The 17,324-nt window shown below is 42.0% G+C and overlaps 1 protein-coding gene across 3 annotated transcripts in view; it reads right to left on the bottom strand.

The window, feature by feature from the left end:
* PTPRG (protein tyrosine phosphatase receptor type G) overlaps positions 1-16,781 on the bottom strand; it is a 786,314-nt gene extending 769,533 nt beyond the window's left edge. For 2 of the 3 annotated variants that reach the window (XM_051980013.1, XM_051980023.1), the window contains exon 1: positions 16,484-16,781. In XM_051980013.1, coding sequence (XP_051835973.1) covers positions 16,484-16,568 — 85 coding nt within the window. In that variant the 5' untranslated portion in view covers positions 16,569-16,781. The remainder of the gene's footprint in view (positions 1-16,483) is intronic. The other variant, XM_051980032.1, reaches the window with a different exon arrangement.
* Positions 16,782-17,324: the final 543 nt, after the last annotated feature.

Raw genomic sequence — 17,324 nt, 5'->3', positions numbered from 1 at the left:
CCATATGCAATAATGTGACTTCTTTTGCATATTAGAGTCTTAGACTTTTGCATATGGTTTCTCTGTCTCTCCCAACTTTTTCTTTTTCTTTTTCCTCTCCCTCTCCCTCTCCTTCTCTCCTTCTCTCTCTCTCTCTCTCTCTCTCTCTCTCTCTCTCCACAAAATTTACCTATTTTAAAATTTACTGTTTCATTTTTTAAAGATTTGAAAAATGAGTCTATGTAAAGGACACAGATGCTTAACATAGTATAAATTTTGGAATAAGTCATCCAACAAGCACTTCTCAATTAGCTAAACCTCCTCTATATAGTCCACAGTTTTCACGGCATTGTTCCATATGGGATTATTTGATCATAAAAAAAGCCATGTGAGAATGAGAGAGTACCTTACAGATAAAAGGGGAAACATCATGATGCCATGGAAACGTGATAGATTTCAAATCAGAGGACCAGGATTCAAATCTTGGTTTATCATTTACTACCTATATGACCTTGGGCAAGCTCTAGAACATATAAGCCTCAGTTTCCCCATATGTAAAATAGTTCTCAATGAATAATCCTATAATTAAGAAAGTAATGTCCAGAATTAAAACACACACACAATTCATGACTACATATAATACTCCCAAAGCATCTAACACTTAACGTATGTCTATGTATATAATGTGTGTATATACACACATATGATATATACACAAATATATACATACATAAGCATGTGTGTATATGTATTTTTTTTTGAAAAGTCAGAATCTCCAAAATCTAAGGGAAGCTTTTTAAAGCAGTTTGCTAAGATTGCCTCTATGCCAAATCATTTTGGTTGCATCTTCTTAAATGAAGGGAGCATACTCATTTAACCAATGAATTCTTAATGTTGGGATCAAGGGCCTTTCCAGTTTTATGCCAAAGACCCCAGCGGCAGACTCCTTCTCAGAATGTTCTTAAAAATAGGGGATAAAATGCATAAGATTACAAAGGAAATTTAATTGAAATATACTTGTCCTCCAAAGGATTCATGATGAAAAAAAAAAAAAAATGCTATTCACCTCCAGAGAAAGAACTCACAGAGTCTGAATGCAGATCAAAGTATATTATTTTTTTACTTTCTGTACTTTAGGGGCTTTTTTCCCCTTTGAGTCTGTGTCTTTTATGACATGACTAATATGATTTAACATGTATAACCTATGTCAGATTGCTTACTATCTCAGGGAGTGGGGAGGTGAGAGAGGGAGAGAAATGTGGAACTCAAAAGCTTGTTTTTTGAATGCTGAAATTGTCTTTAACATGTAATTGGGGGAAAATAAATTATTTTGGAAAAAATAGCTATTAAAAATTGTTTTTAAGTCCTCAGATCCCAGAACTGCTAAGATTTAATTTTTCTCCAGTTTGATTCAGTAGATCATTTGGATTGGTTTAGATAGATAATCTAAATGATCTACTGAATCAAACTGGAGAAAAACAGTATAATGGGTAGTATGTGGAGTGGGATGAAGACCTGAAGTCAGATTCTGCCTCTAGTATTTACTGGGCAACCCTGGGCAAGTGATTTAAATTCTCTGGATATCAGTTTCCTTATCTGTAAAATAACTTTCCAGGTTGTTTCAAAGATCAAAGGAGACAAGTGATATAAAACCCTCCAAAAATGTTAAAGTTTCATAAATGTCAGCTATTACTATTTTATCAACTCTCAGCTTCTGTTTTCAAGCAGACCCAAGCCCCTCCACCAGCCAAGAGACCCTCCATGCTAACAAACTTCACCACTCTCTCCTTAGCTGTACTTTGGGTTCCTCTTGCCCTCCCTGACTATCCTTTTCCCAAACAGACAGAAATCCATTATTTTTGAAAAGCACAAATCAACTGATATTAAGCCTGCCTTTACAATCTAGACCAGGGGAAAATAAGCTTTATTTTAGAAAAAAAAAAGTTTACAGATATCTCATTATCTCGAATAATTCACGCTCTTGTTTCCTGTTCTTGAGAGAAGATCTTGGTAAGTAAAATACCATAATGCATCATGAAATCTGCTCTTGATAAGATGTAATTCATAAGAATTGGCTCAACAAAGCAAAAAGATGGACTAGTCATTCAACAATCATTTAAGTTCCTAACCACAGTGTCCCGTGTCCATCACTAGGGAAGATGTGAACATAAGAATGATCCTGCAAGGAATATCAGTTTTCCTCTTTAAACTACCATCCACTTGAGATGACACAGAGAAAAGTAAGTTGCTGCCATATCTCTTCTCATTGGCTACTTTGGTCCTCATAATAATTTGCATTGGTAATGGATTTATCCAGTTGTGGAGCGCACAAGCATTGGGGCAGAGTGGAAGGAGGATTAGATTGACTCACAGAGTACTCAAGGTCAAATGTCCACTCTGCACTCATTAGTCATTTTGTACCCTAAGCTTCAACTTACTCAACTATAAAATAAATAAATCCCTTTATAAAATGCTAAAACTTCTTCCATGTGTTTATTATTTTTGATGAAGTGATGTTTCTTTCTTTTTGTTTATTTGTTTGTTTTTAATCTTACGGTATGGTTTCTGGGTTGGGGAGAGAGGGGTGATATAGTAAGAAATAGAAGTGATGCAAAAATAAAAATAAAAAATAAAAAATTATCCCTAAAAAATGAGTATTGAAAAAAATTTTAAGGAGAAGTATTAGAATATGTGACCATATTGAAAGTTCTGAGTCTATTTCTTTGCACATTCAATGTTTGCCAGGGGTTGTTGAGAGCCAGGCCTAGATGCTTATAATGTCAACATCCAACCCAGCTGGATGGCACTGAGACATATGTATATCCATATACATGAATTACAATTTGACTGTATTTAGAGTAAAATAGGCTTTAATCCATTAACCCAGGTCCAAGTCAACTTGAGAGTAAAATTACCATAGATAATCTCAAACTCAGTGTCCAGTTATTAATAGTTATTTTGCCAGTAAGCTAATTTGCAAAAAGATCATTTCTTCAATGTAACAAAATAAAATCCTTTGCTAATTACATTGCTTCCCTGGTTTGACCAGAGCTTTATTTCCATAGATGGGCAAGCTCTATGCTTATTTAAAAAAAATTGTGTATTAGATAAAAATATTGGGCTCTGAGTTAATGTCGATGAGATACAGAAAGGTATTCAAGGAGAAAAACCTACATCTCTAAGGTTAATAGACTTCAAAGCATTTTAACACAAATGAGCTCATTTAAATGATGGAACAATCCTTTCTGAGAAGGGGCAAGAACTATTGGTTCCCTTTTACGGATCAAGGAAGTGAACCAGACTGAGAACTGATCCCCAAGGCTTCTAGCAAAATCAATAATAAGAATCAGAATTAGAAGCTGGGTCTCAGTAGCACTTTCATTGGAGGGGATCATTTCACTTCTCTCTCTCTGTGTGTGTGTGTGTGTGTGTGTGTGTGTGTGTGTGTGTGTGTATGTGTGTGTAGGGAAAAGAGGTCAAATACTTGTAGACTGAAATTATACCCCAATTTGTCTTTGCCAAATTAAACATCTCTAGCTCCATCGATCCCCTTGTGATGTGGTCTGGGACACCTTCCCCATCTCAGATACTCTCTGCTATTCGAATGTCTCTAAAATGTGGTTCCCAGAACTAAACAGAGTAATGGACAGTGAGATGCACAGTGACCACAGCCATGCTCAGGAGGACTCCTGGCTGTCTCCTAGACACAATGTCCCTCTGAACGCAGCCTAAGATGGCATTATTGACAGCCACATCGCACAGATGATTCCTAATAAGCCTGAGCAAGTCCATTAAACACTGACAAGTCTCTTCTAGACAAACTGCTGTCAAGTCACACCTCCTCTATCTTCTACCTACAGACTCAACTATTTGAATCTAAGCAGAAGACTTCACATTTATTCTGACTAAATTTCATCTTATTCGTCATCTAAGACTTGGAGTTGATTTCCAACTCAAACACAGTCTGTGCCCCTAGGTCAAACAGTTAAGCTCAATAAATCTCCTCTATAAAATGTATTTAACTATAATAACTATGGTCTATGTAACTTACTCGCTGGGTGATGCTGAGCAAATAGATTAAACCTCTGTCCTTCAGTTTCTTCATTGTCAAATGGATAATAATAGTATCATAGACTTCTGGTGAGGTTGAGAAAATACATTGTAAACACTTTGCAAAGTTTAAAGCACTGATTTTATTTACACACACACACACACACACACACACACACACACACACACACACATTTGGAAGTGAAATCTACCCCGAATTAGTGAAATATTTTAGTATAGATTTTTTTTTTTTTGGTTGAGGCAATTGAGGTTAAGTGACTTGGCCAGGAAGTATTAAATGTCTAAGGCCAGATTTGAACTTAGGTCTTCCTGACTTCAAGGCTGGTGCTCTATCCACTGTGTCTCCTAGGTGCCCCTAGAATATTTTTTTTAAAGATCTAATTATATGGTTTTATTACTTTCATCATATGCATGTTAACTAAAAATTAGTTAATTGGACTGGCCACTGCTTTATTTACAATGTTTCTATATAAATGTTTGACATATGCATCAGAAAATGTCTAGTCAGGTAATTTATAATGTCCCATCTGTTGTTATATCTTCTTCCCCAGTGATACTAAGGAGGTGAACTTTATGTTTAAATTTAATAACAGCTAGCATTTGAATTACGCTTTAAAATCTACAAGGCATTTTACAAACATTATCCATTCCATCCTCAAAACCCATCAAGATTTATTATCCCCATTATTTTCCCCATTTTACAAATAAGGAAACTGAGGCAGAAACCAGTTAAAGGATTTGTTCAAGATCACCTGGTTATTAGCAAGTGCTTGAGGCAGAACTCAGTTCTTCCAGATGCTTGAGTCCCTGCTCCATCCACTATATCACCAGCTGCCTATAGATAATATCTTACTCTATGCAGAACTATTAATTAAAAGACACAATTATTTCAAGTTTCTATAATCTGGCAAGTGCCTTGTATTTTTCAACAGAGTCAAAGTCACATGAACTGGGCACATTAATCTGCCAAGTGTTTTTACATAGATCTCATCTAACCTTCTCACCCACTTTCTGTGAGCTAGGTGAGAATTAGCATCCTCATTTGATAAATAAGGGAAGTTGAGTCTTGGGGATTTAAGCAACTTGCCCTCCATCATAGGACTATAGATTTAGGACTATAAGCTTACTTAGAGGACAACTCAGACCTCCTAATTTTAAAGATGAAGAAACTAAGGCACAAAGCCATCAACTAAACCACAGAATTACTATCTGAGGCAGAATTTGAATCCAGTGCCCTATTGGTCCTATTTTACAGATTCAGAAATCAAATACCAAAGACTTTTATTCGAAAGCAATGTGACTTGCCCAGAGTGGCTAGAATCGGAGGCTGATTTGAACTCCAGTCCTCCCAATTCCAGAGCCAGTATCCTATCTACTGCACTACCTAGCTGCCCCTTGGATCAGAGACTTTTGACTGATCCTCAAGGCCTCTAGCAAATTAATAATAGTAAAGTCAAAATTAGTAACTATGGCTCGCTGTACTACCTAGCTATCTTTTCTATAGATTATTAAGATCTAAGATATGTGGGCAGCTAGATGGTGCAGTAGACAGAGCACTGATCCTGAAATCAGGAGGACCTGAGTTCAAATCCAGCCTCAGACACTTAACACCTCCTAATTGTGTGACTATATAACTCACTAAAAACAAAACAAAACAAAACAAAACACATAAAGTAAGTTTAACCCCAACTGTCTCACCAAAAAACAAACAAACAAAAAGATCAAAGGTATGATTTCAAACCAGATCTCTTTAGACAAAGTCCAATGCTCTTTCCCCTGTACTGATAGTCCCTGTATTTAGATGTGGGACTTAAAAGACCATAGAATCTAACTTGTTTATTTTACAGAGGTTCATAGAGATTAAAAAGACTTGCCAGTGTCACACAATTAAAAGCTGTCAGGGGCAGAACTTGAATCCAGGAGTCCCCTGAGTCTAGCTTCAAACGCTCTGTCCAATGTACCAGGCTGCTTCTACAATATCCATCCATAAATTCAAACATCATTCCTAGTTTAAAAGAAAAAAAGGGGAATCCAAAAGCTACCAGCAAGACTTGTGTTTATCCTCTGGGGTTCTGGAGGGCTGATTGTTCCAGGTTGGAACTGACTGTTCCAATGATCCCATGCTTTCCTGGCCAAAATGCAGCCTCCAAGTGGGTCAGCCTGTTAAAGTTCCAAATAGTGAGTCTTTTACATTCGGATTTCATTTGGCTAGAGAGGAATCCGACAGACGTCAGTTTTCCAAAATGATGAAAGGACAAGGAGTTCTGTCTTTCATATGTACACAAGATTGAAACTTAAAAAGGCTCCTGGAGACCATTAAATCCAAGCCTGCATTTTACAGGTCACAATTAATCTGAAGCCTAGCCTTCAGACTCCAAAGCCAACACACTATGCTGCAGCTTAATCACATCGGTTTTCTCCCGTACAACAATGACAGATTTAGGTGCTTGTGTCCTATTTCTAAAGCAAATACAAAAATTGCATACAACTGAATTTGAACATGCCATAAAGTCCCCAAAATTCAATGCCACAATCATTTAAGCACCTATCATAATATGGCAAACACTATGCTAGATGCAAGGAAATAAAAAGAAAAATGAATTAGTTCCTGCCCTCAAAAAGCTTATATTCTACTGAGGGGAAACAAAACTTTTGTTTTGATAAGTAAATACAAGAGAGACAAATTAGGAAGTGATAGGGAGGAGCCACAAACTAAAAAGATCATGGGGAAAATGTCCCATAGAGGAAGGCACCTGAGTTGAGACTGAAGGAAGAAGCTGAAAGATAACTAAAAGCATGTGTCTAAACTGCCACATTACATGCCCCAGAAGAATTCTGTAATGTGTTTTGGAGGGAGGGGGTAGAGTTAAGGATGGTGAGCAATGCACAGTGCTATTTCTAAAATAGGAACAGCTGACCTTCACATTGTATTCTACAATTTACAAATCGATATACATGATCTCATTTGATCTTCACAGCAACCAGGTGAGGCAGGTACTTCGTGTATGATTCTCTCCATTTTATAGAAAACAGAGGCTTGAAATGAACATCAGAAGCTTCTAACTCTATGTTCTCTCCATTGAACCAGAGATACACTTTAGGAAATTCAGGGCAGGCCAACCTTTATTCTTCTGAAAAACAAAGTCCTAAGGGCTAGATCTCACGAACAAGTTAGTATGAGTGATCTCAGTCTGAACGGTTAGACAAATCATAAACTGAGGGATGATGCTTCTCTGTTAAAAAGGAGATGTCCTAAGGAGAAATGGAGTGGGTTGCTGGGTAAAATAAAGAGCATTAATAAAATACTTTTAAACTCATACACATGCACTGTATGTATGTGTGTATGTATATATATACATGTATATAAACATATATATGTTTATATGTGTGTGTGTATAAATTCATGACTATGTCCAAAAAGCTATCAAACTGTGCATAACCTTGGATCCAGCAGTGTCTCTACTGGGTCTATATCCCAAAGAGATCATAAAGGAGGGAATGGGACCCACATGTGCAGAAATGTTTGTGGCGGCCCTTTTTTGTAGTGGCAAGGAACTGGAAACTGAATGGATGCCCATCAGTTGTGGAATAGCTGAATAAATTATTGTATGTGAATATGATGGGATACTATTGTTCTATGAGAAATGATCAGCAGAATGATTTTAGAGAGGCCTGGAGAGACTTACATGAACTGATGCTGAGTGAAGTGAATGGAACAAAGAGAACACTGTACATGGCAACGACAAGATTATGTGATGATCAATTCTGATGGACATGGCTCTTTTCAACAGTGAGATGATTCAGGTCAATTTCAGTGGACTCGTGATAGAGAGAACCATCTATACCCAGAGAGAGAATGTGGAAACTGAGTGTGGATCATAACCTAGTATTTTTATTGTTGTTGTTGTTGTTGTTGTTTGCTTTTTTTTTCCTTTCTCATTTTTCCCTTTTTAATCTGATTTTTCTTGTGCAGTATGAGAATTGTGGAAATATGTATAGAGGAATTGCACATATTCAATATATATATTGGAGTTCTTGCTATTTAGAGGAGGAGGTGGGAGGAAAGGAAGGAAAAAAATTTGGAACACAAGATTTTGCAAGGGTGAATCCTGAAAACTATCTTTGCATATATTTTTGAAAATAAAAAGCTATCATTAGTTTAAAAAATAAAATTTTAAAAAAATTCATGAGGGTTCATAAATGGGGCGATTTTATTACTCCTTTGTTACAATGAAAAGAAACTATATAAATACTCACTGAACAGCTAGGTGGCACAGTGGAGAGAAAGCACTTGGCCTGGAGTCAGGAGGAATTGAGTTCAAATTTGGCCTTATGAAAAATCTATGAAAAAAAAAATCATATGACTTCAAATATAGCCTCAGATACCCACTAGCTGTGTAACCCTGGGCAAGATACTTACCCATGTTTACCTCAGTTTCCTCACTTGCAAAATGAGCTGGAAAAGGAAATGGCAAATCACTCTGGTATCTTTGCCAAGAAAATCCCAAATGAAGTCACAAAGATATGATTGAAAAGACTAAACAACAAAAAACTAAGTTCACAACTTCATATTCAATCTCACTTTATCTGCTAAAATGTTCATCGTTATCAGTGACAAAGTTCCTAACCCAAAAAAAAAAAAAAAGAGAGAGAGAGAGAGAGAGAGAGAGAGAGAAATTAAAACAACATTATTCCAATTCTAGTTCATTGGAAGTCATAGCCTTCATGGTAAAACACTACATTTTCTAAATGAAAGCTTCATATTGTAGCTAACGTCAAAATGACATCACCGAAATTTGAGTGGTCAAATTTTCTGCCACAATAGGACCACACAGCTAATAGGAATCTTATCAATCACATGGTTCTACCTCCCCCTTTATTTTTAAATCAAAGCAATGAACATTTCTCAAGTGCCCACCATGTGCCAAACATTGTGCTAAGAAAACTGCACCTAAGCAAAGCCAGGAAATTAAAGCCCAGTCCTCAACACTCTTCACATAGACTGGGTTAGCAGATCTTTCAGTATAATCTTACACAATACTTCATAAATTGAGAAAGAAAATTACACTATGAATTATTTTTCCATCAAGACTTAAAATGACAGACACAAAGATTTTGGGGACAATTCAATTCCATGCACTCTAGCCTGGCTAAAAGACCAGTAGTAGGTGCGACTCCTTCCTCAGCAATTTATCACTTACCTAACCTAAGGTGAGGTATTTTCCTCTCTCTGGGTTTCCTCTTTAGTAAAATAAGAGGTTTGGAGTAGATAATAATCATAACTCATAATTACATAGTGCCGTAGGGTTTGCAGAGTGCTATTTAAACAGTATCTCATTTTGATCTTAACAACAATCTTGTTAGACAAGTGCTTTGATTTCCTCCATTTTACAGACAGAAGACTGAGGCTCAGAGACTAAGAAATGTTGTCCTGGGCAACATAACTAGTAAGTATCTAGAGAAGAATTCAAATTCAGTTCTTGCAGGCTCCAAGTTGAGTTACTCTTCCCAGTTGAGTAAAATCATCACTAAGGGACCTTTTGGTTCTTCTGCTTTATCTCTAGCACTGAGAGTCAGAGCCACACATTAGAGATGCTTTAAAAATAAATATCCCCTGTACTTAATGGAATCCATGTTCTTCTTTGCCTTGGAATATTCTCCTACCCAGCGCCAGCTCCTGGTCTACCAAAAATCTGCACCAAAGACTTTATGGGTTACTGAAAGATTTTTCAAAGCTTCACACTAAACCCATTATTGTGAATCGACTCCCATAAACCTGTTAAAATACATCAAAGTTCTCATTCAGTTTGGCTGCTTCCCTTCAAGTCTCTGACTACGGCGGCAACACATCAGTAAGTTTCAAGTCACTGGATTTGGAAAGACAAAACAGAAACCCCCTTTTACTTTCTCTACCTGCAAGAACTCACTACCTTTCCACCCACCCAAGACCCTCATGCTTCCTTCCCATCTCCCTAGGGCACCCCCAGTCAAAGAAGTGTTTTAAAAATAAAGGAATAATTAAAGATCAAGAATTGCCAGTTTCCTAAAACCCACAGTTCTAAATAGGCTTGGAGAGCCCTCTCCTGTACATTCCATATTTCTCTGTCAAACGTGAGGCATGCACAAATAGACACACTTTGCTAAAGAAGAAAAGTAGATGGACAGTAGACTCATCACCAGTGTGGGCCCAGTTCTACAGGAGACAAAAGAGAAAGAGAGTTGGCCATTTTAAAAGACTTCCAGCAGGAATCTTACAGAATTATTTTGTGACATACATTAAGAATACAACAAAATTTAGATTTTTATAGGGGACATTTCTTTTGTTGCTCCTCAAAAAGCATTTTTAACATCTTACCAATAAATCTTAAGGACTTAGACCTTTAAATTTTAGGGTAGGGTAGAATATTAAAACATCTTTTTGATCCAAGTTATCCCATTATGAAGTAATATAAATTAAATGAGTCAATAAAAACAGATCATTTTCAAAGAATAAAAATTATCAATTTTTTAAAATACAAAATGGAGAAAGGGTGAGTATGGGAATCAAGGCTTGGTTCAAAGCTAGTTTCCCATCAAAGGTAAATCACTAAATTACTCAGTGCCCACCTATAACTCTTTAAGACTTTTTTTTTTTTTTTTTTTTTTTTTTGCTGAGGCAATTGGGGTTAAGTGACTTGCTTAGGGTTACACAGCTAGAAGATGTTAAGTATTTAAGACCACATTTGAACTCAGATCCTCTTGATTTCAGAGCTGGTGCTCTATCCACTGTACCACCTATCTGCCCCCTCTTTAAGATTCTTAAAGGTACAGAAGCACTCCTTGATCCGCATTACGGGTGGGATTTTCCACACTGTGAGTAACCTACACAACGTCAGAGAGCTAGAAATGACCTTAGTTATCTTCTGTTCCAATACTCATTGTTAAGATTAGGAAAACACAGCCAAGAGTGAAGAAGTGAGTCTTTTCAGACCACATGGGCAGTATGTGGTTCTTGCTTTGGGATGCTGATTTGAGCTGGGGCTCTCACCCTGGTGTTGCTTATACAATCGGGATGTAGATGGAATGAATTCCCCATACCAATGGCACAATGTCACAGACATGAAACCTCTCCCTCTAAAAAACAACCGACAAACGAAAATACTGTCCCATAAATACAGGATGACAGATTTTAGAAGTGAAACAGACCTTGGACATCATTTAGCCCAGGGCTCTCAGATACACTGTTAATTCGGTTAAAATAAAACTGCAGCCTTTAAAAACCTCTGAATTTTGCGGGGGTTTCCAACAACGCCTCACAGTGAATTTTCAAAAGGCATACCATTCTAACATTCCACTTTCCCAACTCAGGAAATTACTTTCCAAAGATGGAAGAAAGGATGTTGCCCGTTTGTTTTTTGTTTTTGTTTTTTAATTAAGCCATTCTGTTTACCTTGAGCATCCATATACAAAGCTAGAGGGACACGGAATCAGACATACGACTAGGCTATAGCAACAAAAGTCCTTTGGCCTTTATCTTGGCTACACTGGATACCACCAGGCCCATCAGTGACCAGAGGAATTTAAGTGCCTGACCACATAAAGCCACCATTTAACCATACTGGGAATTTCTCAGCAAGGATGAGACAGCTTTCCTAACACACTAAATGCTTCTGACCAAAGTTTCAACTTGAATGGCGGAGATGTTTTACTAGGTTCCTGAGACTGAATAGGGGCACTCTCCCCACCTCACCTCCACCAACTTTTACAAATCTACTTTCCTTCAAACTCAATTTGAATTTTTTTGGATGCCAAATTCGTCTTTATACCCTAAGTTGTTTCATCCAAAAAGGAAAAGGAAAAATAACAAAATTGCTATTGCAAGAAGAAGTATTTATCCATAATAAAGAATTGCTGTTTGGGGAGGGTTGAGGGTTTTGTTGGATCATTTTGAATTCTCCAAAAAGGTCCCATGACCTTCCTACCTCCAGCAGCTCTGCCATGCCCATCCTGCTGCCAAGGACTGGCTTATCTTCTTGTTCTAATTCCCCTCAGCCCATACATGTGATTATTGTTTGGGAGAAAATGTAAAGAAATATAGGAGGTAAGAAATAGAATAGTTTTGTGTCTGCTGGGTCTTTTAGAAACCAGCTGATTATCCAAGACTTGATGAAGTTCATTAACATGATTGAAGGAAGAGAAGCAAGAAGCTTTCTCACCCCACTTCTACGAGCAGATATGCCGACTTTACAAATACTATTTTTATAAAATGACATTTGGAATTAAAACACAAACACACATACCTGCAAAGATCTTTAATGGCACATGCAAAGTGCATTGCTGAGATTTGTATTATAGGAAAGATTCCTCTGTCTTTTAATCCAACATCTATAAGATTCTGACATATCAAAGAAAGTCCAGCAAAGCTTGTCTGTAGGAGATGTTCCCGCTATCTACCTTGTAGATGCAATTATTGCAAAATATATGTGTGTGTGTATATGTGTGTATCTCAGAACCAGAGAAAGGAACTTCACTCAGATGGCTGAAATAGAGAAGAAATCAATACAAAGGAGATAAATGTTACTTTCTGAAGAGCTGTAGAATTTTAAATAGATGGGATTTTAACCCACTTGGTAGCTGATTTTATATCCCTTTGAAGTCACTTAAATTGTCTGAGGAATATGTCTGATTCAGGGTCTGGTTATGTCACTGCATCTTTGAAAATGTTACTTTGAGACTCATGATGGAAAATGCTATCCACATCCAGAGAAAAAGCTATGGAGTCTGAATGCAGATCGAAGCATACTATTTTCACTTTTTTTTTTCTTTCTCGTGGTTTTTTTTCCCTTTTGTTCTGATTCTTCTTTCATAACATGACTAATGTGGAAATATGTTTAACATGATTGTACATGTATAACCTATATCAGATTGCTGGCTGTCTTGGGGAGGGAATGGAGGGAAAGAAAAAAAAAATCTGGTACTCAAAATCTTGCAAAAATGAATGTTGAAAACTATCTTTACATGTAATTGGAAAAAATAAAATACTACTGGGAAGATGCTACTTTGAGAGTTGATTTTTACAAGACAGGTCATATTGCTGCTAACAAAAAACAAACAAACAAACAACAAAATTCTGAAACCCATGCTCTCTCTTTAAAAGGTTCAACAATACAATGCCAAATAAAGACAATTATGAGCCTCCCAAAATGTCAATTCTCCCATACCACTTATACATGCAGGCAGGCAGGGGCAATTAAATTTCATAAAATGATAAGGAGAGATCTCTATAGGGGAAAAGGGGTGGGAGAGAAATGTGATCTTTTAAATCCTTACCTAGGAAAGTCCTTACTCTGAAAAGTTAAGAGACATGTCATTATCAAGACAAAGGAATACAAGCTGTCAAGAAAGTATTTTAAAGCCTAGTTCAAACTATAGGCCTAAGTCCTTCTGTCTGGGTCCCATTATTTTTGGGAGCTAAAGAACAAAAATAAATAAATCATAAAAAAAAAAAAACTCAGAAAATAAATTCTGTGCTCAGTTTGTCCAGAAGCCTAAACTCAACAATGGAGAGCTTTGGATGCCCATTGTCAGAAGGCAAAATTCCAGAACAACTTCAGAGATATCTCTTTCTTTCTCTCTTCCCCCCTCCCCTTCTCTCTCTCTGTGTTTGTCTCTTTCTGCATCTGTCTCTGTCTGTCTCTTTTCTCTCTGTGTCTCTTCCTCTCTCTCTCCTTCTCTGTGTATGTCTCTGTCTCTGTCTCTGTCTGTCTCTATTTCTCTCTCTCTCTTTTTAAGACTCCAGTCCTGAAAGATGAAAAAAGCTCAGCAGAGCCCCAGCTGGTCCACTGGCATTATTGCACCTTTAGAAAATGGACTACCAGAATTCTCTAAGATTCTGACATTTTTAACTTTCCCAGGCTTCCAGTTCCCAGAGCTTCCCTCCAGGGCTTTCCTTTTCAAATCAGATCGCCAATACCCACCCTATCCCTTGGGCCCCGACACCATAATTCCATCCTGCCCTGGGAGAGGGCCAGGGTGGCTGGTAGTCACCTGGTCAGCAGTTGTATCCAGCATTGGAGAAATCTGGGCAAAGGAGGGGGAAAGGAGACAGCCCCACCGAGCTGGTATCAACAGTGTTCCCTTTCTGAATTCCGACTTCTCTGACACAGGGAAAATTGAATACAGAGCAGGCTGGCTTCCTGTCTAATGCATCCCAGAGGTACAGAGAGAGCCAGATGTTTTGTTTCCATTTTCCTACATTTGGCAATATTTCGCAGCCTTTCCCTTACCCCTCCCCGTGTTTTCCAATGCCCCACAGCCCTAGGAACGTGACCCATCCCCAAAATCCAGAACGGGAAAAAGTGAGGATTGTCATTCACCCCATAAGAAAATGGGATGACCAGGGAGGGGGGAGGAAACATGGTTAGATACCTGGAAACAAGAGAAGAAGGAGCCAGCTCGAAGTGTTTGGGGAGAGGGGGGGGAAACGACTAAGGGCCTGTGGTTAGGGGAGCTGGACCTTCATCTATCTGTCTAAAACTGGACTGGGTCTTAAATGGCTTGGAGGTGGGTAGGGCTCTAATGAGGGAGTACAAAGCAAATCTCTGGCTATTCAAGAAATGGGGGTCCAGAAGGAACCCTCTGTCCCCAGTACTAAAAGCTGCCCCCTCCATCCCTTGCCCCTCTTACATAATGCCTCCTTCCCCAGGAGTGCCCACGGGAGGGGAGGATGATGAGGGGGAGGGGGCGCCAGTGGGCCAGCTCAAGGCGGGGGTACCGGGGCAGATAAGGAGCAGACCGAGTGCCCAGCCCCGGAGCCTGGGGCAGACGGGAACGGGTGCTTGTTCTTTCTCTCCCTCTCCCGGGTCCGCTTCGGATTCTGCTTAGAGGAGCACTGCGCCAAAAGCCGGCGCCTCGGCCGCGGGAGGGGGAGCCGAGCCGGACGGAGGGAGACCCGGCACCGACGGGGAGAGCCGGGGAAGGGGTGGGGGCACCAGGGCTCAACAAGCTCACTGTGACAGTCCCCTTTTCCTTCTTCACATAACACACACACACACACACACACACACACACACACACACACACACACACAGAGACACCCCTCCGTTTTCCACCCCAAGCTAGCATAAGGAGCCAATGGGTGGCTTGTAAATCTTGGAGGATTGGAGAGGGGGGGTATAGGCGGTGCAGTCAGACTTAAGCCTCTGCACCCCGAAGAGCAAGCGGCCAAAGAGAAACTGCCCTCCCGGCCCCCGGGGAGGATGTACAAAGCAGAGTCTCGGTTTCTTTCTCCACCACGTCCATCTCACCCAGGGGCGCGGCTGGGGTCCTCTGGGTGGGGAGGGAGAGAAGCCCCCCTCCCCCGGGCGGGGGATGGTACAGATGGCTCCAGGGGCGGTGGGAGGAGGAAGGGGAAGCAAGAAGAGTCGAGCTAGGGAAGCCCCAATCGGGGGGCAGGAGAGGCGGCAGGCCAGCCTCTGGGTTTTGGACAGCCGCCACTGGGAGCGTTTCAAGTTCACGGCTGGGCTGCTCGGAGTCGGCGGCTAAAAGGGCAGTGACTCCTCGGGCTCTGTTAGGTGGCAACAGCGGGGAAGCCAGCCACATACTCCCACCCTCGGGTGTGTACGGACTGGACCTGGCCCCCTTCTCTCCCCACCCCCCAAAACCGATTTAAGAAGCTGAACCTCCGCCCCACCCCAGCAGTCTCCCCGCCAGCTGCCCAAGGGAGGCGCGCGGTTAAAAGGGAAAAGGAGAACTTGGGAGACAAGTGGCCGCAGGCTAGTACCGGAGGGGGGGGGAGAAGGGGGGAGCGGGGAACGGCGCTTCACGTCCCCCACCCTTCCACGGCGACCTTCGCAGCCTCCTTATGCCTGGATAGTCCGGTGGTTCCCCGTCCCCCTTTCCTCCCCATTCAGACCATCCCCACTCCCTGCTTTCCTCTAAGTCTTAAGGCTCCAGCCTCCTCGCGTCTCCCCAGCTACCCAAGACTCTCCTGGCCAGGTCCGCGCCCCCTACCTCGGCCCCCAACAAAGGTGCCCGGGCCAGCCTGCCTGCTCCTCAAGCCCCAGAGCTCTTGCCGGGAGCAGTTCTTTGGAAAGGCAGCGCCGAGACGGGGCTCGCTCCCTTGCGCAAGCCATCCCGGCGCTGCCAGGAGCCGAGGGGGCAGGAGCAGCCAGCGGGCCCCGGCCCCCTGCCTAGCCCTCCGAACCCCAGCTTCCCGAAGAGGCAGCCTGCCAGGTGGCGGCGGCGGCGGCCCGGCGACGAGGGGGAGCGAGGCAACGGTCAGCGAGCCCGGCCCCCTTCCCCTGGTTCGGGCAGCCCAGCCAGGCGGCACCGGCACCCCGATCCCCTCCTCAGCCTGCGGCACCCGACCAGAGGCCGGCAGCCGTCGCCGTGCTCAGCCCCGGCCCGGGGTCCATCTCAACCTCCTCCCCAGCCCGCGGTGGCTGCTACTCACCCGGGAAACAAACGACATAATGGAGCACAGAGCTGGTGATTTTCAAGAAAAAGATCCACCAACACGGTTCCAAAAGCCTCCGCATGTCCAAAAACGCACATCGAAAGGGAGGAGGCAGCTGCGAGGAACTTGTTAAATAAGTTTCTTTTCTTCCCTTTGCCTTTTTCCCCTTCTTTTCACTTTTCTTCTTCGGCTTTCCTCCACTCCTCCTCTCACCTCCACCCGAAGTCCTTTCCCCCCACCCCCCCCAGGAAACTACCAATTACCCCAAATGAAAAGTAACAAGGTAGCAGAGTCCGGGCAGAAGAAGACACCGGGGACCGGAATGGGGGTGGGGGGGTGGGGGGAGCCGGGATCTGGAGCGAGGGAATGCCCCGGGGGCCGGGGGAGTCCGGGAGGGTCCGAGGTCCGAGGGCTAGCCCCGGGGAGCGGGCTCGAGCAGCCCGGCGGCCGGCCGGCCGGCCAGCCAGCAGTGAGAGCAGCGGCTCCGGCAGCTCCCGCTCGGCTCGCTGCCCCAGGCCTAGAGCAGCAGAGCCCGGGCTGGAGAGAGAGCCTAGAGCGCGAGCGAGCGAGCAAGGAGCGATCGAGGGAGCGAGCACGGATCTGTCTCCTCCGAACTTGGGGCACCGGCGGCGGCCAGATGCTGCTGGCGAGGCTGGGGCGGCGATTCCGCCTCTCCTTCAGGCAGGCAGCTCCTTCCAGGGCCACGGGAAGGAAGGCATGTTGGCTAAAGGGGAAGGGGAGGGTGGAGAGACGGGGAGGAGGAGCGGGAGTCCAAGTGGGAGCCGGCGGCGGCGGCGAAGGAGAAGAAAAAAGGCCGAGCAAACGCCAAAGAGCAGCA

This window comes from Antechinus flavipes, chromosome 1, assembly GCF_016432865.1.
Source record: "Antechinus flavipes isolate AdamAnt ecotype Samford, QLD, Australia chromosome 1, AdamAnt_v2, whole genome shotgun sequence".
NCBI classification, from domain to species: domain Eukaryota; kingdom Metazoa; phylum Chordata; class Mammalia; order Dasyuromorphia; family Dasyuridae; genus Antechinus; species Antechinus flavipes.
Note: the sequence above shows the minus strand (reverse complement) of the source record. Positions and strands in the feature narration are given on the sequence as shown.